At 40.1% G+C, this 24,749-nt stretch overlaps 1 protein-coding gene and 1 long non-coding RNA gene across 5 annotated transcripts in view; both read right to left on the bottom strand.

Moving 5' to 3' along the window:
- Window positions 1-586: 586 nt before the first annotated feature.
- On the bottom strand, window positions 587-11,596 carry LOC309528021. The gene is made up of 2 exons (XR_014217476.1): window positions 6,103-11,596; window positions 587-5,110 (listed from the first exon to the last, which is right to left on the bottom strand). It is a non-coding gene; the product is annotated as an uncharacterized lncRNA (long non-coding RNA).
- Window positions 11,597-11,621: 25 nt separating this feature from the next.
- Window positions 11,622-24,749, bottom strand: part of PLD5 (phospholipase D family member 5) — an 89,534-nt gene continuing 76,406 nt past the window's right edge. For all 4 annotated transcript variants that reach the window (XM_082215051.1, XM_082215052.1, XM_082215053.1 and 1 more), the window contains 5 exons: window positions 21,220-21,417; window positions 18,274-18,413; window positions 15,575-15,740; window positions 14,073-14,187; window positions 11,622-13,369 (listed from right to left, as the gene is read on the bottom strand). In XM_082215051.1, coding sequence (XP_082071177.1) covers window positions 13,137-13,369; window positions 14,073-14,187; window positions 15,575-15,740; window positions 18,274-18,413; window positions 21,220-21,417 — 852 coding nt within the window. In that variant the 3' untranslated portion in view covers window positions 11,622-13,136. The remainder of the gene's footprint in view (window positions 13,370-14,072; window positions 14,188-15,574; window positions 15,741-18,273; window positions 18,414-21,219; window positions 21,418-24,749) is intronic.

Raw genomic sequence — 24,749 nt, 5'->3', positions numbered from 1 at the left:
AGATTCTGGCAAGCCAGCCACAATCTCTGTTAGCTTCCTTGATTTCATCCCCGCCTCCCTCTTTTCCGCCTCTCCCTACTAACAGATACTCAGTATTCTGTGGCAACTAAATCTGTATGTGAAAACATATCCTTTACCACTATCTAAAAATCTCAGATTCAGTGGAAGAGAAGATCAGCCGAGAGATCCAGGGGAAAGGTTGTGCAGAGCCTGCTACAAAGCAGGGGCTGCTTCATACGCTACATAGCAAAAAATCCAGAATCTGCACTGCACTGCATAGTACAGGGACCTGCAGTCAATCCTAGCTCCATTTAAAATAATAAAAAAATGAACAAATCTACAAATAACATTTTGCCATCACCACAGGGAACAGTCTCTCTCTCTCTGTCTGTCTCCCCCCCCCTCTCTTTCATTTCTATTTCAGTCTGGGACGAGAACAGCAGTTCTTGATGGGATTTCCCATCAAATCATATGCATTTGTTCACCAGACTGAACAGTCCCTTTGGACCAGAACAAAGACCAGGGGAGCTCATGCCATTGGCAGGCAGGCTGCCCTAATTTTGCACCAAAATAAGAGGCACCGCAATGTACTGAAACACGTTTATTTTATTTCTGTGAAGTAAAGAGAAAGTTATTCTGCTCAGCATGAAAACTTGCTTTTTGAAAATAAAACAGAGGCCTGAACAAAATGCTGGGTGGAATACATTCTATCGAATATCAGGTATTCTTGGATATCAAAGCGATGGAAAAAGAAGTCGATAGTACCGGCATGAAAATCAACTCTTACACAGCTTGAAATCAATTCATTACACAACACTTTGATTTAGTGTTATTTCATTGGTAACTTAGTTTGCAGCAGTATAAATATATTACCAGCCCTCTTTCAAAAATTTTAACACCAATTTTCTGGCCACCTCACTCAGTGATTTTTCAGATATGAAAGCTATCAATACAATAAAAAGCTATTTCTGGATCAATCCAACCCTTTGGTATTCCAATTTTTGTTCGAATGATCTTTGGTTACGTTTAGTAACACTGTAAACAGTGGGCCCAGTTCACAACCAGTTTTCACCACTGTAACTTCAGTGGAGTGATGATTGCACCCCCTGGCCCTGATCCAAGGCACCTGGAGTGAAGAAGGACACTCCATGCCCTTTGCTTTGATTATCTTTTAGACCCAAAATAGATGGATAGTCCATTCCCTCCTTCTGCCTCCCCATTCTGTGATGGGCGCCATGCAGTGGAACAACACCTAACATATATCTTGTCATTAGGTACAGAGTCTTTGCCCCTCCCCTCAAATTGCACTTTTCACTCTGGTGGTAAGGAAGTTCATTTTAGAGAAACCTGTTTGTGTTTACACATTTTTCAAACTTGATCAGGATAAATGTGTTATAAAGGTAAGAAATACAGTAGGATCCAGAGATGCATGAAAACCTGTTCTGAGATTCCAAAGGGACAATCAAGCATATTTCTTCTCCAAGAGCTGCTTTGCTGAGTGTTACATTGCTTTAGAAGCATCCCTAAGCTCTTAACAGTACAGTGGTACCTCAGGTTACAGACGCGTCAGGTTATGTGTTTTCGGGTTGCGCACCGCACCAAACCCAGAAGTACTGGAACAGGTTACTTCCGGGTTTTGGCACTCGAACATGTGCAGAAGCGCTAAATCGTGCTTTGCGCATGCACAGAAGCACTGACTCATGACCCGTGTGTGTGCAGATGCGGCGCTGTGAGTTGCGAACGTGCCTCTCGCATGAGTCACGTTCGCAACCCGAGGTTCCACTGTACTCTGCTGTTCAAGGAAAAAGTTGCCAACATTTTCACTGAACATGAACCGAAGCAGCTGTTCGGATCCCCGAGAATTATTATTCATAAAGAAAAAGCCTCACATGTTCAAGAGTGTCTTACCAAATGAAATATTTCTGTTTGGAATTCTCTATTTTGCAATATAAATGGAATGGAATAATTTTTGCAGATCTATAGTAGACCTATTTCTACTACATTTCTTCCTGATAATACTATGCACAGTTGCATATGTCAGGCAAAATAGTTACCACTTGCTGTGTGGCAATGTCTATGACAACAACTAAGGATATTGCTTCTTCTTCTTATCTCTTATATCAGACAAAGTGGCCTTGCGCCAATGTATCTGATATACAGGTTTTATCCAAACAGATCACACCTTCTTGCAGATTACCCTTTTGATTTTGCAAACACTAATTCCTGTACAGCCCTACTGGATTATGCAAGTGTCTCCAGGATCCGATAAGGCCTCTAGTCCCATTTATACAAAATCAACAATGTTACAGACACATAGATCACGGACTCATGTATTGCTGTGAACCAAGCCCATTGTTGGTAGGAAGCCCATTTCCTACCATGTTTTGTTTCTTTAAAATGTCTTGGTGCAACCATGTCTTGTAATGGATTAAGTTGACATTGAACTTTGTATGTTATAAAATACCACATGTTCCTTGGTTGTACTTTATGGGGACAACAGAACTATGAAAAGAACCATGCAATAAATATAGGATAATTACAAAAAAGGGGTACAAAACATTCAGTATTCTAGTATTAAAGCATTTACAGTGCATAGGCATTCATAAAAGTTATATCATAACAAAACTAATGTTATATAAGCATGCAGCAATTGCCCTGTGTTTCGATTTCCCCCCAATCACAGCACATTGATTGCTCAAATAAAAAAGAGGTAATTAAAAATACTTTGCAGTGGCAAATTTCATTTATCGTGTGCACTAGAAAACAGATCTATGCAACAGGTCTAAGCAATGCAAATGACTCCTGCTTGGAGACTCTATAAGGCTTGCCTCAAGTAAATAAAATATCCACTGTGTTTTTCTTAGGCTTATAGTTCAGACATAAAAAGAACTAGAATTTAGGGACTAAAAGCAAATTGCAAAATAATGCATGCTTTTTCATAACTCCCTCTTGTGAATTTCCATCAGCCTCTCTAGGTGTTCTCGGTGTTGTGGTTGTTGCAAATTCATGTTAAAAGGAACCTGGGAATGCTTGATACTGCAGGTAGCCAGCAGCATGCCCACAACTCTTAAACCCCAATTCTAGCTACATGTCCAAACTACACATTACAGTCTTAGAAAACAACACAGTATCTTATCACATCAAGTTACTGCATAAGCTAGCCATGCAGTTTTCAAAGAGAGCTTAAGCATCTCTACTCTTTGATGTCAGAAGAATGCATAAAGTAACAGGCATCCATTTTATGGTGCTATACAAAACACTACTTCCCCCTGTAAATTCTATGCATGATTTTCAAATAGTAATTTAGGGGTGGGGGGGAACAGCATCCCCCAACCTCTTTGTCTTATTTTTTTGTATTGGAGTTGTTGTGGCAAATCACAAGTTTCCTGGGTTATTAAAAAAAACCACCCACCCACACCATGCTTTCCTAGTTTAGCAAAGAAGATTTTCCAACCCATCAAAAGGATGATGGTGTCAGAATTCATCACTCATTGGCTGTCTTTATAGACAGTCTAACTTCACATGAATCTCACTGTAATTTGATGGGGAAAATAGAGCAGCCAGGTAAACCTGTTCTTTGATTCCTATGATATTTGTTGTGTCTTAATGATGAAGTAAGAAAATGGGTAACAGAGCTATTCTAAGTGGGGTTATAGTGAGAAGAGGAACAGCAGGTTCATCGCCACATCTCAAACCTTGCCAGCTGTTCTGTTTCAGATTTGTTTGTTACTGTCAGTGCGGAATCTCAATCTTCCTGGGCACAGGAAGCAGTCCTGTGCAATATTGTATTCTATCCCCAAACCATCAACATTGGGAGATAGGATTGCCTTCTCTGCTTGCCAAGACAACACATATATTAAGCTTCTAAATTGTGGTAGCTGTGACAGCACTTAAACAAGCAAAAACAATTCCAGATATATCTGAAACCTCACAGACAGACATTGTCTTTTTTTTCTTTTCCAATCAGTGCATGGGTTTGCATGTGTTTTTTGCCTGAAGGAGCACATGTAATAAGGTTGGTCAATATCACAGAAGAGAAAATGAGCAGGAGGGGAAAACACTCTTTTTTCCTTTCTTTTTTAAGCTCCCAGGTGTTGAAAAATTGTGATTTAGGTTTTAGAGGGAACGGTTGGTCTTGCTTCTATGAAATAGCAAGAATTAGAAATTGCTTATTAAAGATTGTGAGAAAATTCAGAAAAGTGGCAATTATAAAATATGACATGTATATTAAAGTTTGTTGAATGGAACAGATGAAAAAAATTCATCCTTCTATGAATTTGTTTAGATTAAAATTCCATTAAATGCCTGCCCTTTAAGAAATTGTTGACCCATATATTTGCAATGAAGGAATTAATCTCAAATGCCTGGTTTCATGCAGTCAGCCTTATATTAATTCAAGGAGGTACCAAATGAGTTCCAGTCTACTTAAAATAAGGCATTGACAGGAAAGTATTTGGGCTCTAATTTACTCGACTGGTCCCAAAAATTCCTGTAGAAGAAATATAATAAAGAAAGCAATTCTGTCTGGAGGTTCCTCATAATGCACTTGGATGTTCCTGTGTGTGCTCACAGTAGCCTCTGAACTTTGAAATTTTCCAATTGAATCTCTTACTGAAAATTACAGTATTTTAAATTTCATTTCAGATATTTTTATACTGCTTAATACTTAACACAGTCTTTAAGTGACTTTTTTTGCAGATTTATAGACTGCTTTGCAGTGAAAGTACAGAAGCAGTGTACAGTAATACATGTTACGGTAATTCCCTTAATACATCCTGACTTCAAAAGTCAATGGGAAGCTTTATTCTAAATTCCAATTGTATCTATGGAGTAGCAAATATGGATGTTCGCTATATATTGGCCAGGAAGTTCTTAGTTACTTCCAAGGAGTAACAGAATATGATGTTGCCAAGTTAACTCACAAGACGGGGTTCCGTGAGACTCCATTGTTTTACAGCAAATGCTACAATAGTACCCCAGAAAGCAAACTCTACCTAAAACCCATTAGCTGGAATAGAAAGAATTCATCTGTCATTCTACCTAAAATTGATTCTTAAAAACAAACAATCTGCAATGTCTGTGTTATACTTGATACAGACTACAGTGGTACCTCAGGTTACAAACACTTCAGGTTACATACTGTCAGGGGTTCAGGAGCAGAGGCGAGGGCAAGGGAGGAAACAGAGAGCGAGGGGGAGGAGGCAGAAGAAAGGATGAGTGATGACGACGACCCGAGATCTCCGAGTCTTTCCAGTGAATCAGAAGATTCACAAAAAGGAGCACCAGTGGCCAGGGCAAGGGCGGAGACTAGGGGGACACCCCAGGAAGAAAGAGCCAGAGGGGACTCAGAGGGGAGCAGTTGGAGATCGGGACCAACGTCACCGCCAGAGAGTAGGAAAGAGGAAGAGCGCCAGGGAGCAAGCGCTGGCAGCTCGCAACAGGAGGGAGGGCACGAGTCAGGAGTGGCCACACCTTCATCGGGGAGCGAAGTGACGGTTAGACGGAAAGTGGAAGGTTGGGCGCGCGCGCCAAGTTCAAATGCACAGGAAGGTGGCGCAGTAGGCAGCCCGGAAAGGGAGCCAGGTCCTAAAGCCCGGCGCAAGGAGACAGGAGAGTCCGGGGGGTCAGCGTCAGAAGAATCCCGGAAGGAAGAGACCCAGGGGGGCAGAGGGACCCAGAGGAGAACTGTCAGGCGGAAAAGGTGGAGCAGGGCTAGGATATTAAGTTGGTGCGCAAAGGGCGGAGACTCAGACGGAGCTTCGCCGATCTAAGCATAAGACGTAGGGTTGCACGCAGCAGCTCGAGAATGGAGACTGTAACTCAATAAAGACTTTTATTTAACGATCGCTGGCTAGCGTGATCCTCTGTGAGCTAGGATCTGGAAGTAACCCTGACACATACGCTTCAGGTTACAGACTCTGCTAACCCAGAAATAGTACCTCGGGTTAAGAACTTTGCTTCAGGATGAGAACAGAAATCGTGCTCCGGCGGTGCGGCGGCAGCAGGAGGCCCCATTAGCTAAAGTGGTGCTTCAGGTTAAGAACAGTTTCAGGTTAAGTACGGACCTCCGGAACAAATTAAGTACTTAACCTGAGGTACCACTGTACCTGTTAACTGATTTGATTTTTACAGTTTGTGTGGCTCTTAAACAATGTCTGTTGTTTATTGACCAACCTAAATTTGCCAGTATATGGATGAATTCATTCTACAAAATAGTGACAATCTAGAAGTAGTTCTAGCCCAAAGGTAGGAGACAGGAGAAGGAGAAATTGAATTTCAGATGGAACAGACGCAAATATGTTTCTAACAATGCACAACTATATTGACAAGGCACCTGTTTCTGAGCAACCAGAAGATCCCCTATCTAAATCAGCTGGGTGTGGGAGCTCAGGCGTCTAGCTTGCTTACACTTCATAAGGCTCAAATCTGTCATTGATTCCTATGTTAATGCATAGGCTAGATCCTTCTCCATCCACAGAGGTATATTATAAGATAAAGGCGCATAAATATGGAAGCCAAAAAGAATCAACTGCTGAACTCAGCGATAGGCACGTATTTGTAATCCATCTAAAGAAGCAGGCATGCATGGCTCCAGCAAGGGAAAGAGAAATTTGAGAGGCAGGCTAAGAGACACCACAGAATGTGTGCTAACTCTTCGAAAAGAAGATGCTGTTTATGCCATGCAAAAACCCTGTGAAATTATTCCTGGACCTAGCCTTAAGACTTCCTCCACTAACAAAGATGTAAAAATTGGGCAGACAGGCTAATTGTCTGTCTGGTCTTGGGTCACTGTAGACATGACCAAGGTCTACAGTCAGGATGGTCTGGTCTCATGTTTTCATTGGCAATAAAGGACAAGATGGAATCACCAGGACCCGTGGTTTCACTTGCAGCAGCACTGTCAATATTTTGGTGCGTAGTGGCATCATACAAAGCTGCCACGTTGCATATGTTTGGGTGACAGCACAGTAGGATGGTTTGGGGAATTCGGATGACATCTTAGTACTAAGTTCATTTCCAGGACAATCCAAAGTATTGGTTTTGAACTTTATAGCCCTTTGCAGCTCAGGACTACAATATTTGATGCAGCATTTGTTTCCATATGTATCTTCCTGAAGCTTAAGACCTTCTACAGCTGGTCCTGCCATCTGAGATAATGCAGGTGGCTACCACTGAGGGTGACTTTTCAGGGTAGTGCCTCGGTTATGAAATGCTCTCCCAAGAGAAACTCACCAACGTCATTGTTTTGGGACCAAGTAACCCCCCCCCCATTTTTAATCTATTATGTGCTTTGCTATTTTTATGCTGCTTCAGCTTTAAAGAGGCGTATTAGTTATTGCTTTACACATATTTATAAATATTTTGCTTAAAGTGCATTTTCTATGGAATTTTATTGTAAACCACCCTGAGAATTTTATTAGATGCTCATAATAAAATAAATAACACTGTCAGCAGAATATCACGAATGATCGAGTAATTGGTGATTCAGTGAGATTCTGCCTTCACAACCATGTATTTATCAGTTTGAATAAGGTGGATGCCTTCTAATATAAGAAGCTGCACTCAGAATTCTTGGTCTTATTTATTATCTTATTAATATTTATAAATGACATTTTCTGCCCAAAGGCAGCCAAAGCAATATCCCCAGAAAGCGTCAAGACATGTGATCAGATCACTTAATGAAGGGAAGCATTTTGGTGCAGTTTGAATATCTGGTACATTATCTAATGGCAGCACCGAAAACAATAAATAAGGAAGAAAGAAGCGGTGGGAATGGGCTTTTCTCTCATTTTCTGAAGAGATTTACATTATTCTCTGAAGTATCATGAAATTCCTTTACTTCTTTACTTCTCCTATAAATCATTCTCAATTATATATTTTGGACAATATGCTAAAATCAAATTTTGGAGTAACTGGAACTAAGGACCAATCTGATATCTGCGGAACTCTATTGTGAGCTAGATGTTGGAAAGGAAAGAGTTATCAAAGTTCTACTGAAACAGATAAACAAGAGTGGCAAAATGAATTTGCAGACTCAACACATCCACAAATTTAGAAAGGAATTACTGTGCTCTGTTTGGTTGAAGACAGAAGTAGTGAGAACAGCAGTCCTTGTGCAACCTGAAATCTACTAGGTTTTGTACCTAATTAAGACTAACCTAATTCAGTGTAAGCAACACCTCCCATGTTATCTTACAAACTTGCAAAGTCTGTAAAGAACGACAGACTTTTGCATTCCAACATCATGCCCAGCTTTTCCTCTACTTATTTAACATACAGCCTGAATGAGCGTTCTGGAGCACTAAAAGACAGTATTTTGCATTATGCACAGTATTTTGTGAAATTTAGTTGGTCCAGATAAAGGTATTGTCAAACTGTGGTATTTGGATTTTTCTAATGGATGAACATGGCCACTTAATGATTTTTGTAATTACCCGGTATATCTAGCTGCATATTAGCTCTGCTGAGGATTTAAGGCGTCACAGCAGATAAACTAAACATTAATCAGCATGACGCTGTGGAACAAAATATAAGCACAGTTTTGGGCTACAATGCCAAAAGAATCGGATTCAAGACAAAGGAATTAATAGTCTCCTTCTGCTTGTTTGGCACATGTAAGATATTGCTTGGAGAAACACCTTCTCCATATTAGGCTCCATATTCGAAGACAGATGCTTAAAAAAGTGGAAATAATCCAAAGGAAAGTAGTGGAAATGATTAAAGTTTTAGGAAAGAAGAGAAGCCAACAAAATTATTGATCTGTTCAGTGCTTCAGAACTGTCAGATGGAGTTGTAAAAGTACAATAATCTTTGAAGATAAATGCAGTCGTACATCGGTACTATTGCATGCTTAGAAACCGTAATTATAAGCTTTGCAGTGCAATCCTGTACATGTCTACTCAATAGAAAGTGCCACTCAATTAAATGGTGCTTACTTGCAGGTAAGTTTGCATAAGGTCGCAGTCTTAATGCAAAATTATGTGTTATCTATTCCCATTTTTTATTCATTCTCAATACAACCCAAAATAGTTGTATTATAAATACACCAAACATGGCAGGAAGCAGCTGTTCCCAAGAGTGGACAAGTGTTTTGATTAATGATAGCAGGAAACAAGAAATTGTTAGATCTATATCAAAATACAGCTGCCTACCAGAACAAATGCCTGCTGTTTTAGCCAGTCAGTGGAAAACAGTAAGGGAAATCTCATTGGGTAAGTTATTTCTCATCTGGGCACACTCACCAATAAGGCCTTACCAATTATGTCTCAGCAACAGATGGGAATGGAAAATACCTCTCCACTCAAGGAGCAGGCATGCTTAAATGCAAGGAAACAGTCCCTCGGGAACCCTGTATCCAAGCCATTTAGAGCTTTAAAGGTCATCACCGACACTTTGAATTGTGCCTGGAAATGAATCAGCAGTTAGTGTGGCTGCATCGGTATAGGTGTTATCATCATCCCATGGCAAGCACTAACATCCTTGTTGCAGCGTTTTGGGCCCCAAATGATATTTCTGATGACTCTCTAAAGGTAGTCCCTACACACAGCACATTGCAGCTATTCAGCTTGCATTACTGCAGATTATATGGGGAAGACATTGGAGCTAGAGGCACACAAACCCTGACATAAAGCTATTTATATTGGCACCATACATTGATCTCCAAGCATGTTAAAAATGGAGTCACATTTTGGCTGCTGCAATCCTCCCCCCCCCCGCTCCTTTTTCAGGGCTGTAGTCTCATGCGAGTCGCATGATTCATGCTACGAATGCAGGCCCGGAAGTTGGTGTTCTGGTTTTCCGTTGCGACATGTTGGAAGGCATGCATTTATAGCAAGCAACAGTTATAGCTTATCTTAATTTAAGAATAAAGCAGATTTCTTTTGGAAATCAATATTGCAATATGAGAGAACACACCAGAATTCCCAGCAGCAATTAGAAGGCTTTTGTGGGAGTGCATTGATGGGATTCTGCTTGCAAGATCATTAATGCAAAACCCCACCAGTAGTCTCAAGTCATATCATGCAGCCTTTTATATACTAGAAAACTGTGAGCAGGATTGTGATTGTGACTTTTCATCTAAGGTCATCTGAAATAAATGATGGTTTGTTGACTGTCTTTGAAATCAAATATATTTTCATTTCCCTATTCTTTTTTACTGCCAAGGATGCTCTGTGGTTTGGACAACATGCTGTATCAACAAAACCTTTATTACACTGGAGTTGCTACAATTCTAACACTGTTTCTCACATCCAGCATTCTGCTCAGCACTTGAGAGCTCTGCCTGGTTTCTGTGTTCATTGAAAATGAATGTGTACACAATGCAGTTGGTCCTGCTGATATGAATGTGGATAACTGAATGCACCAGAGGTTCATTGTGCATCTAAGTGCCCAGAGATTTGTATGTGGCTGCAGTCCTACACACATACAGATTCCTTAAAAATTGATGGTGCACAGACATGTATAATTGCTTTTAGGATTGTAGCTTACAATTATTACACTTCGGTGTGTTTATGCCTGTTAGTCTCACTGCAGCATTACTATTGATAAAGCCATTTAGCAAACACCATTCAAGTAGATAAACTATGAAAAACACTAAACAAACCACCCAAATGCACAGCTGAAACATTGGCAACCTTGGCCTGGAACCATTGGCATAAGTGTGGGAAATTGCAGTCAAATGTAACTATGCATGAGTGGGTTAAGACATAGAGCTGGATTATTAGACTCAGCTAGGTCACACACCTTCTTCTTTGATTAGAAAGAAAGTGAAGCCATCTCTAGTCCCTCTCCCTTATGCCATGTAACTGACCAAGGAAGACATGCCTGAGCAAGCTCCAAACTTAGAACACATGTTTGAAGCTATCTTTCTGTATTTTGTACCAAAGAGTATTCTGCCTATGTTGCACTTGCTGCTGCTTGGATAAATACATAAATCTGACCCTTGGAACTTTTGTAAGTAAAGAATTTTAAAGTTACTTAAGAGTGTGTGGTCATTGCAAGGGGAGTAAAAAGAGTGGAGTGCTGTTTGCAAGTAGACTAAATGTGATAAAAGGGTCCAACAATCTAGATTACTAACGCTATACCGTTGCTTGACTTTTGTGAATTCAAACTGCTGGGGGCTCTCTTCTGCTGGAAAGTGAGATTAAACCTGCATTTTGAATCCAGGCATGTGACTGATTCTTTTGTTATTTACCCCATGACGTGGGTCATAATGCTTCATATTTTCTTCCCACAATAAGAATATTGCGTGTTTGGACTTGCTGGCACTAGCTGATACTTGATGAGAGAGTCACACAGATTAATTTTGGTCCAACTTTTGCAGTGGGAATCTGCTCTGAGAAATTGTGCTAAAATGATTACCATGGGCTACCATCTACATTGTAAGCTATGCATTTCAATACTAGAAGTGAACAGATGTATGTATAGATAGAGATTTTAATTATCTTGTCAGGATTGACACAATCTATGATTTCAAAACTGAACTGGATTCTTAGAAATTCTATAGGTCAGATTGTGATATATTACAAACTGCTACTTATTAATGGCATCATTGATGGCATTGGATATTAGGAAATAAATCTGTTGTTTAAAGGGAAAAATATGCCTAGAACTTGCCAAAGTGATGCCTAGAACTTGAGGCTAAAAACATTTACCTGGAAGAAAATAAAATTGTAATCATTTGGACCCCCTCCCCCAGGTAACCTAAATGGTAAAAAGAGGACTTTTTAAATAGTGAAACATCTCACACTGGGGTCACCATTTTATGGGTGAACCCACAACGCTTCTTTGCTAATAGAATCTCCAGTGACTGTAGGCAAAATCTGTTTAATCAAATTGATTTCAATCAGTTTCCCATTACAAGCTTTTTCCAAAAGCTGCCATTTCAGATGTGCGTCAAAACTTCATGAGCACAGTCCATTTGCACTACGATTGCAACAACCTTCTACCAGCTACCTATGTATGCCGATGAGTATGTACAAAGACAGCTTGACACTAGGAGGTCTGTGCACGTTTCTCATATCTCTGTCCAGCAATCCATCATCCGCACCATGCGGATTATTCATGCTCCAAACATAAGCAATTTGCAATAGGCAGAGAGAGCAGAAGTAACAGGGAGAATGGAGACATGCTCAAATGTCTCATTTTCTCTGTTATGATCTGTTGCACTGCCAGGGTAGGCAGAGAGGGCAGGAAACAGGACTCTATCAAGACCTTTGGGAAGAAGCCTCCATGCATGGGCTCTGTGCTTATGCTGGGTAATGCCCTATTTCATGAAAAACAAAGCAGGTGAACCAAAGGAATGCTGGTACATATTAGTTCTACAGAAACAAAGTTACATGTTTCCTTTAGTCGAATGGTAATCATTACCCCCAAATTGACAAATATGCTACTTTGAAGAAGAAAATTACATACACACTATTGCTGCCCAATGTAAAAAAATAAAACAAAACAAAAATATTTTTAACATACCTACTTACAGTGATGAAGCAAGAGAATCATAATAAAATATTTGTCAGAAATCAGAGTTAGTTGGTCTAGTATCCCATTGACTGAACAGTTAAAGTTGATTCACTTGTGCCCTTTGCATCATGACTGGAGCAAAGCAAGAAAATAGATAAATTTTAATACATTTGGACTGGGCATAGTGGGATAAATCAGGTCAATAATGCTGAAACAAAAAAATTGCTTCAGGATGGTCACATAATGGAGATATATCATAAAAAGCTTGCTTATACCTGTATCTTTTCCTTCGGGTAAAATCTGTACTTTAATATCAACCAATCTAAGAATTTTGTTTAGTAATCAAACTTGCCTTGTTTATGCTAATCAGAAAAGAGAGGTAGGAATAATTCTAAAACCAAAGTATCAAAGCATGCTTTTAAATTTAAATGTGATACCTCCAAACCAACAATAAAGCAGAAATGACATTCAGTTTCAGCAGTAACAAATCTAATATTTGTAAATAATTCAGTATAGAGAATATAGTTTAAAGAACATTTTATATAAGTGTGCTTTTTCCTATAAATTTTCTTTTGCTTTGTTTAAAAAGTCTATTGTCTGTAAATATGAAAGGGGAGATCAGTGTCAGTCCCATTCTATTTCTCCATTAGTTGCAGTGAACAGCAGAACAGGCTTCAATTCACATTGCTTTGGGCAGTCTTATTTGCTGCTGCTTTGTTATGTTTGAAGCTTAAACAGTTTGGAATTTTTGTGGTCGAACTTTTAGCATAATTTGAATACCAATCCCTTTCAAACACAGCTTTCAGTTGCTTGATGATGCTGGTCTTGTTTCCTGTGTCTGTTTGGTTGATGACAAGGCCAGCTCCAGCATTACGATTAAAATAGGTCCCAACCCAGTCAAAATTACCTGCAAATAAATGAAAGCACATACAAGGATATGGTAACATTGGGTGTAAGCTTTCTCTAGAAGAGCCATTGCTCTTAATCTCACCTTTCTCCATTGAAATGGTTTCCTTTATGCATGTCACTATGCTAAAAGTAGCTGGACCTTACTTTCCTACATGAGGTTTTCAATGACTCACAAGTAGGGTGAGAGGGTGATGGATACTGTTATATATTTCTGATTTTTTGCATTTAACATTTACCAACAAGCCGAAGTTTATCTAATTCAACTAGAGCCAGGGCTTTTTCGGCTGTGGCTCCGATCTGGTGGAACACTCTGTCACAAGAGACCAGGGCCCTGCGGGACTTGACATCTTTCCGCAGGGCCTGCAAGACAGAGCTGTTCCACCAGGCCTTTGGCCAGGGCACAGCCTGACTCCCTCCCTCGGCAATCTTCGCGGAGCTGTGGCCCAATGGTTGCCAGTGGCCTGAATTAATTAATTTTACAATGAATGATTTTAGAGTGCTGTTTATGTTATACTTTTATACTGTTTTATTGTTGTTAGCCGCCCTGAGCCCGGCTTCGGCTGGGGAGGGCGGGATATAAATAAAATTTATTATTATTATTATTATTATTAATTCTTAATTGTGCAATCAATTGTTATTTTAGATTTGTACCGTATGTACAAGCAACAGCCTGGAATCAGATTATTCAATTCTTTACTTACCAATATAAGCTGCTGTGTCAGTCACCACATATTTGTTGCGATTTAGTTTAGGAAGGGAAGAATTCTTCTGTTCCTTAAAATAACAAGCACTTTCTTCTTCAAGGTCAAAGAATTTCTGCATTAAAGAATATCAAGATAGTGAAAGAAAATGTGTTGTTTGCACTGCAGAAGGAAAACTTAAAGATGATAACATACCGGTTTTGCAAAAGTGAAATTATAGAATAAAAAAAGATCATGAACTAACCTCAGTTTAAAAGGATTTTATGGGAAATGACACGTTTCGTATACCTTTGCTGATTGCATTCTGGAAGATTTCCAAAGAAACTAGCAGGTTGCTTTCAAAAGCCTGGTGTCTAATTGCCTACATGTAATTAAGTAAGTAATGACCTATACGGAAGGGGGATTACCTGGGAAACACCTGAAGGCAGTGACAAAGGCAGAAAACTATCAGCATCAGCATTCTGCAGGTGTACAGCTGCAGGTAAACCCAGAATGTGTGCTAACTAATGACAAACAGAATACCCATGCACCCTTCTGGCTTGCGATATCCCACTCCTAGCTCACTGCTCTTCTGGGTTGTACCAGGCATTCTGAATACAGATGTGAAAGAAGAAAAAAATATAAATGGATAAATGCTTTAAAGACATTGGTAGGCTGCCACTTGCAAGATTTTTGTTCAGTCAATGTTCTTTATTCTCGGCACCCCTAAGCTATAGAGAAAATTGTTTTATGGTGGTCACACACTGGCATTTAATACGCTGGAAAATGTACAACACTTGTCTCATTCTGCACCCAAAACTGTGGCTAGACTTAACTATCTGAGGGGAAAGTATCTTCATAAATTGTGGTTTGAAGACGGCTTGTTTCCCTCAGTCATAGTTAACCCTAATCACGGTTTGACTGGTTTCAGTCATAAGTGCAGTTAATTAAAAACAGAATTGAAAGCTTCTAATTTCCTCCTTGTGGCTATGCTAGATGAGGAGAGTGGGAAAGCAACAAGTCCAAGGGGCATTCATATCAAGTAGCATTATGTCTGAATGAAGCATGTGTGTATTATGCAGAAAGGAAGCTAGGTTCTGAGGAAGCTTCTCCCTTCATGTAATTAAGACAAAAGGTGTAAAAGATGCACAGAACATTTCTGGAGCCAAGAAATACTTGTGAACCCAATACTTTTCAGCGATATGGTGTTCTTCAGAGCAATTTATATTATCAGCATTAATGAAAAGAGCCACATATCGGAGCAATACGAAAACTAAGTGCAATCTAAGCAGAGAAGGTGCATTGAATGGGTGAGATGGCCCATTGTTAGACAGAGGTATTTGGCACTAGTCTGCTATTCTTTTATGTTGACAGAAAAGAAGACACTGTGTTACACTTTAATAATCCGCTTCAAAATGTAATTCAGTTATTTGAAGTCAAACATGGAGTCCTCACTAGACAGCTGAACAAATTTACTTGGAAATTGTTTTAGGTTTATAAGAGACAACATGAGGAATACTTACAACTTTTAACCTACAGCCAGAAACTTCGGTGCAAATTGCTTTAAGAGATGAAACAAAGTTAAATGTGAGTGGATTTGTGTCTTTTGATAAACTTATGAGGAGTCGTACTTTAATATTGCGTAAAATCAGAGCTTCTCTTATCTTTCCATCCAAATATGGCCAATACCTAGGGAAAGAGCATCCAATGTTATTTACATAATTTTTAGAGAAGAAGGATTTGCTAACTCAAGGAAAACTAAAGAAAACAAGAACTTCATCCAGCTGTGTCTACTGTGGTGCAGCTGTTAGCAGAATACAGAGTTCTGCATTATATGACTGGCCAGAGGACTAGAACTCAAGAAGGATATTTCACCAGCTGCATCATATAGAACTGCCATTAGGAACTCTCTAGGTGGTGAGATACCAGGGACTGAAAGGGTTGGCAAGGAACTTTCCAACTGATAATTAGTATTTCGTTTGTTTATTTATGAGAATCTCATAAAATAAATTGTCTAGGTGTCATACGAATAAAAACAGAATAAAAATGTATCAATAAAACCATAGTACAGAAAAACCACAATGAGCTTAAGAAACAACCAGTGTGAAAACTGAAATTGAAAACCAGCACAATAAAATAATCTATGTAGCCACCAAATATATAGATTAAAACTACTATACCATAGGAACTTAAAACCAGATCTTAAAAGACCTGAAAGAAAAGAAAAAAAGTCTTAACTTGGCACAAAAAAAGATAGCAATGTGGGTGTTAGGTGGACTTTGCTCGGGAGAGAACTCCGTAGCCGAGTGCCACCACTGAAAAGCACTTATGACAACCTCCAAACTTCTGATTGAGAAGGCACAGGGAGAAGAGCTTCCAAGATGACCTCAGGGTATGGGTAGAGTCACTAGTAAAATCCCTCTCCAATTTTTAGGGGATATATATATATAATTTTATTATTTATACCCTGCCCATCTGGCTGGGTTTCCCCAGCTACTCTGGGCGGCTTCCAGCAAAATATTAAAATATAATAAAACGTCAAACGCTGAAAATTTCCCAATACAGGGCTGTCATCAGAAGTCTTATAAAATGTTTGTAGTTCTTTATCTCCTTAACATCGGCTGGGATGGCATTCCATGGGGAGGGCACCACTGCCTATATATATATATATATATATATATATATATATATATATATATATGCTTTCGTAGATTTTCACGGGTACAGGAATGCAGGTTTTGGTGTCTTCGGGTGTCTTCCCGTGTAAGAGTCGGGGTGTCTAGGCGACGTTTCGACGAGGTCTCACTCGTCATCTTCAGGCTGGTGCTTTCGGCTTCTTGTTACTGGAACAGAGCAGAATCTGGTGTTTGAGTTCCTATAAATACTGTTGAGGGGTGTGGTGTATAGCCTCCAACGTTCTGGGCAGAGAGGAAGTTCCTAGATTAGTGTGCCTTTTCTTCTTTTGTTCTTTAATTACTTGAGGGATATCTTGAGTGATTTCATGAGTGATATTCTGAATACCACTGGGTGGGTCATTAAGTGTAGATTAGTTGCTAAAGCTTTCATGTCTTGAAAGACACGAGGTCAAGACACGAAAGCTTTAGCAACTAATCTACACTTAATGACCCACCCAGTGGTATTCAGAATATCACTCATGAAATCACTCAAGATATCCCTCAAGTAATTAAGGAACAAAAGAAGAAAAGGCACACTAATCTAGGAACTTCCTCTCTGCCCAGAACGTTGGAGGCTATACACCACACCCCTCAACAGTATTTATAGGAACTCAAACACCAGATTCTGCTCTGTTCCAGTAACAAGAAGCCGAAAGCACCAGCCTGAAGATGACGAGTGAGACCTCGTCGAAACGTCGCCTAGACACCCCGACTCTTACACGGGAAGACACCCGAAGACACCAAAACCTGCATATATATATATATATATATATATCTCCATAGCTATAATATAAGAAGGTGTGTAAGCACTGAAATGGGGGAATAGAGTCTGGTGGTTCATAGGGCTCCACAGTTTTTCATGGTGCCTGCAGGGAGCAGATAGCCCTTATGTAAGGACTACACACGCAACATGGAAAAATAAATTCTTCTTCCCCAGGTGGTCACTATTAATAGGTAGGTTGTGATGGGGAGATTATGGTACATGCATTGCTAGGATTAAAAATTTATAAACCGTTGGAAGCTTAAAATCCAGTTGTCCATTTTAAATGAGTAACATGTTAGGAAAAAACACTTAATTGAGAACTTAAGCTTGGGAAGTAAACAGCATGTCAAATGGCATGTTACCTATTTTTCTCTGGGAGTGGAACATTTTGGCAGTCTGGTGAGCTAATCAAAAAGAAAACATTTGCATGTCTTCTGTGGATAAGTATTGGAGATGCTCAACTATCATCTTCTATTTATTTATTTATTTATTTATTTGTTTAATGTTAAGAGACCCATAGCTAATAAATGATTGTGCTCTTCTCAACTAGTATGCTATTTGAACAATTTCTGTTCAGGAGCAGACATGATTTGTTACAATTACATTTATATCACTCCCTGCTCTAGATTTGATATTTGCTCTATATTTGATATTTGCAAACTCATTGACATCCAAGAGAAGAACTGCCCCATGGAAATCTCTAAATAGCTGTCGATTTCAGAAGCAACAGTTTTTATCTCTTGGTACACTGTCAGATAAATGTAGATTTCTGGTATTCACCAACCTTGTTTGATTTGTGATGTTGATAATAGGCAGATAATCCATAACAGCTATGTACACAAATTGCTGTGCATTATCAACAACACTATAGATAGCATCAACATCCAAAACCCTGTCCTTAGGGCATAGGAGTTTGGGAGAATTCTGTGAAGATAAAAAGGCTGAAATTTATATCAGAAGTTGTACAAAGGATAGGATTTACTTTTTCATATTTCTTCAGTGTAGAATTAATACAAATGCTATTACACTTCCTCATTTTTTAAAAAAAAGTTTAGCAGTTACATCCAAATTAATCTGAGGAAGTTACTGTCTGATGTGCCAGAGGATTCAGCCCAACCTTTTCAAATATGAATACAACCCTTATCTCTGATACTGAAATGTAGGATCAAGTAGACCCAGCAAAAGACCTAATAGATTTTTTTGTATTCCTTACATTTTAAACAGACCCCCATAAAGAGCCAGCATGTGTATCCTAATTTTTTAAAGTGCTAAAACAACATGTTACTTCCTGACATTCCTGCACAGAAGCTACTGCAACCAAACCACTGTCAAAAACCATATTTTTTCAAATTAGGGCTAATCATCTATATCTGCAGGTACATGTTAAGCAAGATAATGATAGTTGTTGCTGTTGAAAGCCATTGTTCTATGAAACTTGAAAAATTTATTGTTGGCTTAATGCAACTGGCAAGCTAAACCTTCAATGCTTATGTTACATTTTCCATTGTGTTACCTTTTTTTTAGGTTCTATTCCATTTCCTTTCTTCCTTGTCTGCAAAAATTATACCCAGTCTGGCATGTGTGGTGTGTGCCATAGCTATATCACTGTTACACCCTGGCTGTCTGGGTGATAATAATGCAATAATAAATAATTCAAACAGTAAAGTCATTAATACTGAAAAGCAGTCAGCAGCTTCCACGACCTTACACAGAAAGTACATGTTCTTTTGTGTTTATCAGAGAGATGATTTTCTGTTGCTTAGCAACTATACCACAATGGTTGCTGAAGATAGAGCACCCAGACTTAAAATTGCAGGTACAAAGCATAAAAAGGAGAAAGAGGTAGTCAAGACATACAAGGTAAAATACTCTTGCTGGCATTCTTTACCACATGATAATGTATGCACACTGTTGGTGGGTTTTTTATCCAGAAATGTGTTCTCTGATGGCTACGAGCTGTCCTGTATATTAACAGCAAACTTCTTAGCCCCAAGTTAGGTGAGAGATTCCCCAAACTCGGCCCTTCAGATGTTTTTTGGGACTACAATTCCCATCATCCCTGACCACTGGTCCTGTTAGGTAGGGATGATGGGAGTTGTAGTCCCAAATCATCTGGAGGGCCGAGTTTGGGGATGCCTGGGCTAGAGGATCCTCGTGGCTCCTTCCAAGTCTATAGCTCTGTAATACTACATGTGGATACAGTCGTACCTTGGAAGTCGAACGGAATCCATTCCAGAAGTCCGTTTGACTTCCAAAACGTTTGAAAACCAAATTGCGGATTCTGATTGACTGCAGGAAGTTCCTGCAGCCAATCGGAAGCTGCAGAAGCCCCGTTGGATGCCCAGCTTCCAAAAGAACGTTTGAAAACCAGAACAGTCACTTCCTGCTTTCGATCATTTGGGAGCCAAAACATTTGAGAACTAGGCTGTTTCTTCCAAGGTACGACTGTACCTATGCAGCCACAATAGCACCATCTTCACATGGGAGGGTGATATCAGCAGGCTTGAACTTGCAGAAATACAAAACAACTCTTCAGGGGACAAACCCTTTGTAGGTGGGTGGACTTAAAACCTGATGATGACTGAGCATTCTCAGGAGATGTGGACTGCTGACTGACTGGAGGGGGAAATAGAAAACTGGGTGGGGTGGGGATTGTATGTAGTATTCTAGAAAAGGTACTGTTGACTGGCTGGGACAGAAACACTCCAGACACCATATTTTTGCAGGTTCTACTTGCTTAAGAACTAATAAAAGAGAGGTTATAAGGGATCTGTAACGGAAGTTGCATGTGACATGTTTTTGTTCAGGTGGATAGGTCTCTTTTCTTGCTGATTTAAATCACTGAATGAAATTGCCTTCATTTAAATCAGGGCTAGTAAGCTTTTTCAAGCTGAGGGTCATTTTGACCCATGCTCAATCAGGTGCCACATGTTAAAGTGGGAATGGCAAAAGTGTAGAAGTAGGCAAGAACAATTTGGGAGGTCTTAGGAGGTTACAATATGCTTTTTGTACTTGCAAGAGTGGTCCAAAACTTTTTAAAAGTTTTTTTTTAAAAAAACTCAATTAGGTTTTCTTAAAAAAACTAAAAAAAATGTTTTTGAAATGGACAAATTTAAAAACCTTCTGTATAACAGTAGGTACCAATGGGATCAATAACCTAGAATAACTAAAAAATAAATTAAAATAATTTTCATTTTTTAAATGACAAATCTGGTGTACCACAAAAAATTGGCCACTGGGAGACTATTGGAGCAGTCATTGATAGATAGATAAATAATTAAATAAATAAATAGATTTAAATCAGTGTGGCTAACCTATGGCCATGAGGTTTTTAATACTCTCTCCCCATGCCTGAATCATTGGGTTGTAGTCTTCTTTGAAGCTATAAAAAATGTTAAATGGGTTCTGAAGAGAGCAGGAAGTGGTTAGTTTATGTGTTACACATCACACATTTCATTCTTCTTAAGCACATTTTAGCAAGGCAGCTGTAGATTGGAATTGTGGACAGCTTCTAAATAATAAAAATATAGACTGTGTCAGAGATCAGTGGCAGCCAAGTTCTAAGGCGTTGATGGGAGCCAGTCAGATGTTATTTAAGAGGAAATGTGAAAATATTAATTCAACCTGAACTTACATAGGGCTTTAACACCTCAACCTGTCTAAAAAGAATATAATAAACAAAGAGCACAAGCACACAAAACCAAAGCAAACCAACACAAACGCGACTCACCGAAACAAAGACTTCTGATTTGGTTTCATTCAACTCAAGGGCCAGTTTATTTTCAGTGCCATATACGGCATACAGTCTCTTAGACCAAAGAGGTGGGATTTTGCTCTTGGATTTTAGTGAGCTGTACAAGGCAAATATCTTTTGTAAGTCTAACACCAGGCAGCTGCAGTTGTATACAATGACTCCAAGCTCTTTCATCTGTGAAGGAGAAGTGCATATAATTGAGAGCACATTGCCCAGCAAAAATATCTCAACTGGTCAACATAATTTGGTCAGAAGTTCATTACTCTGAGTAGATAGTCTCAAGTGTGATTGCCCCTGTGCGAAACAAATGCATTATTAGGCCAGCACCTTACTGTAAAGAAGTTTCAAATATATTGTTAATATTGTAAGTATTCTTCTGAATGGCTAACACATTGATAATGTGTTGTTGATGATGATGATGATGATGATAATAACAACAACAACAACAACAACAACAACAACAACAACAACAATAATAATAATAATTTATTATTTGTACCCCGCCCATCTGGCTGGGTTTCCCCAGCCACTCTGGGCGGCTTCCATAGAAACCAAAAATACACTAAAATATCACACATTACAAACTTACAGGGCTGCCTTAAGATGTCTTCTGAATGTCAGGTAGTTGTTTATCACTTTGACATCTGATGGGAGGGCGTTCCACAGGGCGGGCACCACTACCGAGAAGGCCCTCTGACTGGTTCGCTGTAGCTTTGCTTCTCGCAGTGAGGGAACCGCCAGAAGGCCCTTGGCACTGGACCTCAGAGTCTGGGCAGAACGATGGGGGTGGAGACGCTCCTTCAGGTATACTGGGCCGAGGCCGTTTAGGGCTTTAAAGGTCAACACCAGCACTTTGAATTGTGCTCGGAAACGTACTGGGAGCCAATGTAGGTCTTTCAAGACCAGTGTTATGTGGTCTCGGCGGCCGCCCCCAGTCACCAGTCTAACTGCCGCATTCTGGATTAGTTGTAGTTTCCGAGTCACCTTCAAAGGTAGCCCCACGTAGAGCGCATTGCAGTAGTCCAAGCAGGAGATAACTAGAGCATGCACCACTCTGGCGAGACAGTCCATGGGCAGGTAGGGCCTCAGCCTGCATACCAGGTGGAGTTGGTAGACAGCTGCCCTGGATACAGAATTGACCTGCACCTCCATGGACAGCTGTGAGTCCAAAATGACTCCCAGGCTGCGCACCTGGTCCTTCAGGGGCACAGTTACCCTATTCAGGACCAGGGAGTCCTCCACACCAGCCCACCCCCTGTCCCCCAAAAACAGTACTTCTGTCTTGTCAGGATTCAACTTCAATCCATTAGCCGCCATCCATCCTCCAACCGCCTCCAGGCACTCACACAGGACCTTCACCGCCTTCACTCTTTCTGATTTGAAAGAGAGGTAGAGCTGGGTATCATCTGCATATTGATGGATACCCAGTCCAAACCCCCTGATGATCTCTCCCAGCAGCTTCATATAGATGTTAAAAAGCATGGGGGAGAGGACGGAATCCTGAGGCACCCCACAAGTGAGGGCCCAGGGGTCTGAACACTCATCCCCCCCACCACTTTCTGAAAACGGCCCAGGAGGAAGGAGCGAAACCACTGTATAACAGTGCCCCCAGCTCCCAGCCCCTCTAGACGGTCCAGAAGGATGTTATGGTTGATTGTATCAAAGGCCGCTGAGAGATCCAGCAGAACTAGGAAACAACTCTCATAATGTGATAATGTGGGAGTTCTGGTTTAACAAAGTAAATCTTGGGACACAACACAAGTATTTGATTTTTTTGAAAGTTAAATTTATATCCAGTGGAACATGGTGGAAGAAAGAAAATTTTCTACACATCACTAATAATGATGATGATGTTGTTAATAATTGCATATTACTCATTGCCTAGTCCTTTATATCCTCAAAACTACTGCTCTTTATGAGAATCAACTTGGTTCAACTTGATATTCACAGCTGAATATCATGTACTAACATCAACTTCAATATCTACTTTCTATTTCCTGGGGGAAAGTACTGTTTGCTTTTCTTAGCCTAAGCCTACTGAAAAAATCCTGTTCAATATAAATATGAATGCAAAATGTTTTTATTTTTCCTGCTACCTACTGTGATTGGAATAAAAACCTCAAGGAAGTTGAATATATTAATATAAATATCAGCTAATGTTTCATCTGTGTACAGCTGCACAGTATATTACTTTAAGTAATAAATATGTATTATTCTCCCCTTGTAGCAGCTAGATTGCATTTTTAGTCCTTTTCTTAGATTTACTGCAGCTTTATACTACTCTGTTTTATTGCTTTGGTTACATCCCACATATATTGCTATGCTGCATTTTCCACAACACTTTTTGCAAATACTTCCAAACAAGGGTTACCAGACGTCCCCAGTTCCCGGATTTGCAAATCTGTCCCTGGACAAATTCCGTCCCCGGAATGTCCCCAGATTTGCAAATCTGTCCCCAGGAAACGTGGCAGCGGCAGCCTCAGCAGCCCGGAGCCAGCCTGGTAGCGCAGTTGGCTCTGGCTGGCTTCAGGAGCTGCTCCTGAAGTCAGCTGGAGTCAACTGCACTACCAGGCTGGCCCCTCCTGGGCAATGGCCACCCGCCCGTGACTCTCGAGCCTCCCTTGATCTGTCAAAACAAAGGGGGAAGGAGATTGGGGAAGGCTTGGGAATCACGGGAGGGCGGCACGCCGTTGCCCGGTTTTTTAAAAAAACTGCGCATTTATGTTTCACAGGGTGCGAAAGAAGGGCTTTGCAGTTTTATACAATATGCATGTGTGCTTGGGCCTAGGGTCTTTTGCATCACCATCCCCACTACTACTCAGCTTCAGGAAAAAAAAGTGTCCCAGGATTCATTGAAAAAAATCTGGTAACCATATTCCAAACACAAGGAACATCGTAAGACATCATCTTCATGCACTTAGAGAGAGCCAGGGATTGTTAACGCATTGCTAACGGGCCATATACTCCCCCAAGGCTTTGGCAGCCTACCAATGCTTTTTGTTGGTGGGGCAGAGTTTTGTCAAGTTTTTTCACTGACTGTTATGTTCCGCATTCCACCACTATGATGCTGATGTGTTCCTTTTTGGGGGAGGTGTCACACATTGCCCTAAAGTCCACTAAAAGTTGATGCAAGAAGTGGCACCACCATGACTTTTCTGCTTTTCAATCTTTAGGCATGAGCACATTCACAAAAAATTCTGTTCAAAAGAAGAGTGTATATCCCATTAGCAGTGGCTCCATTTCCAGTGCTTCATACTTCTGAGTCCACAAGACAATGACTGGAAGAAATTGTATCTCTTGTGGGACATCAGACAACTGAAGATGAGAGATGAAAATACTGTAGCTACAAAAAGAGAGAGAAAGAGGTTGGAGGGAAGGATGCTGGGAACTGGGGGGATGAAAGGAGGGGCTGTAATTCTATTGTAATTCTGTGAAAACCCTAATAAGCCACAGATAAAAAGAAAGGAAGAAGGGAAATGTGATGACGTAGCTGAAATCAAAATGGG

Source organism: Podarcis vaucheri (assembly GCF_965113315.1).
Source record: "Podarcis vaucheri genome assembly, chromosome: 3".
NCBI lineage: Eukaryota > Metazoa > Chordata > Lepidosauria > Squamata > Lacertidae > Podarcis > Podarcis vaucheri.
Note: the sequence above shows the minus strand (reverse complement) of the source record. Positions and strands in the feature narration are given on the sequence as shown.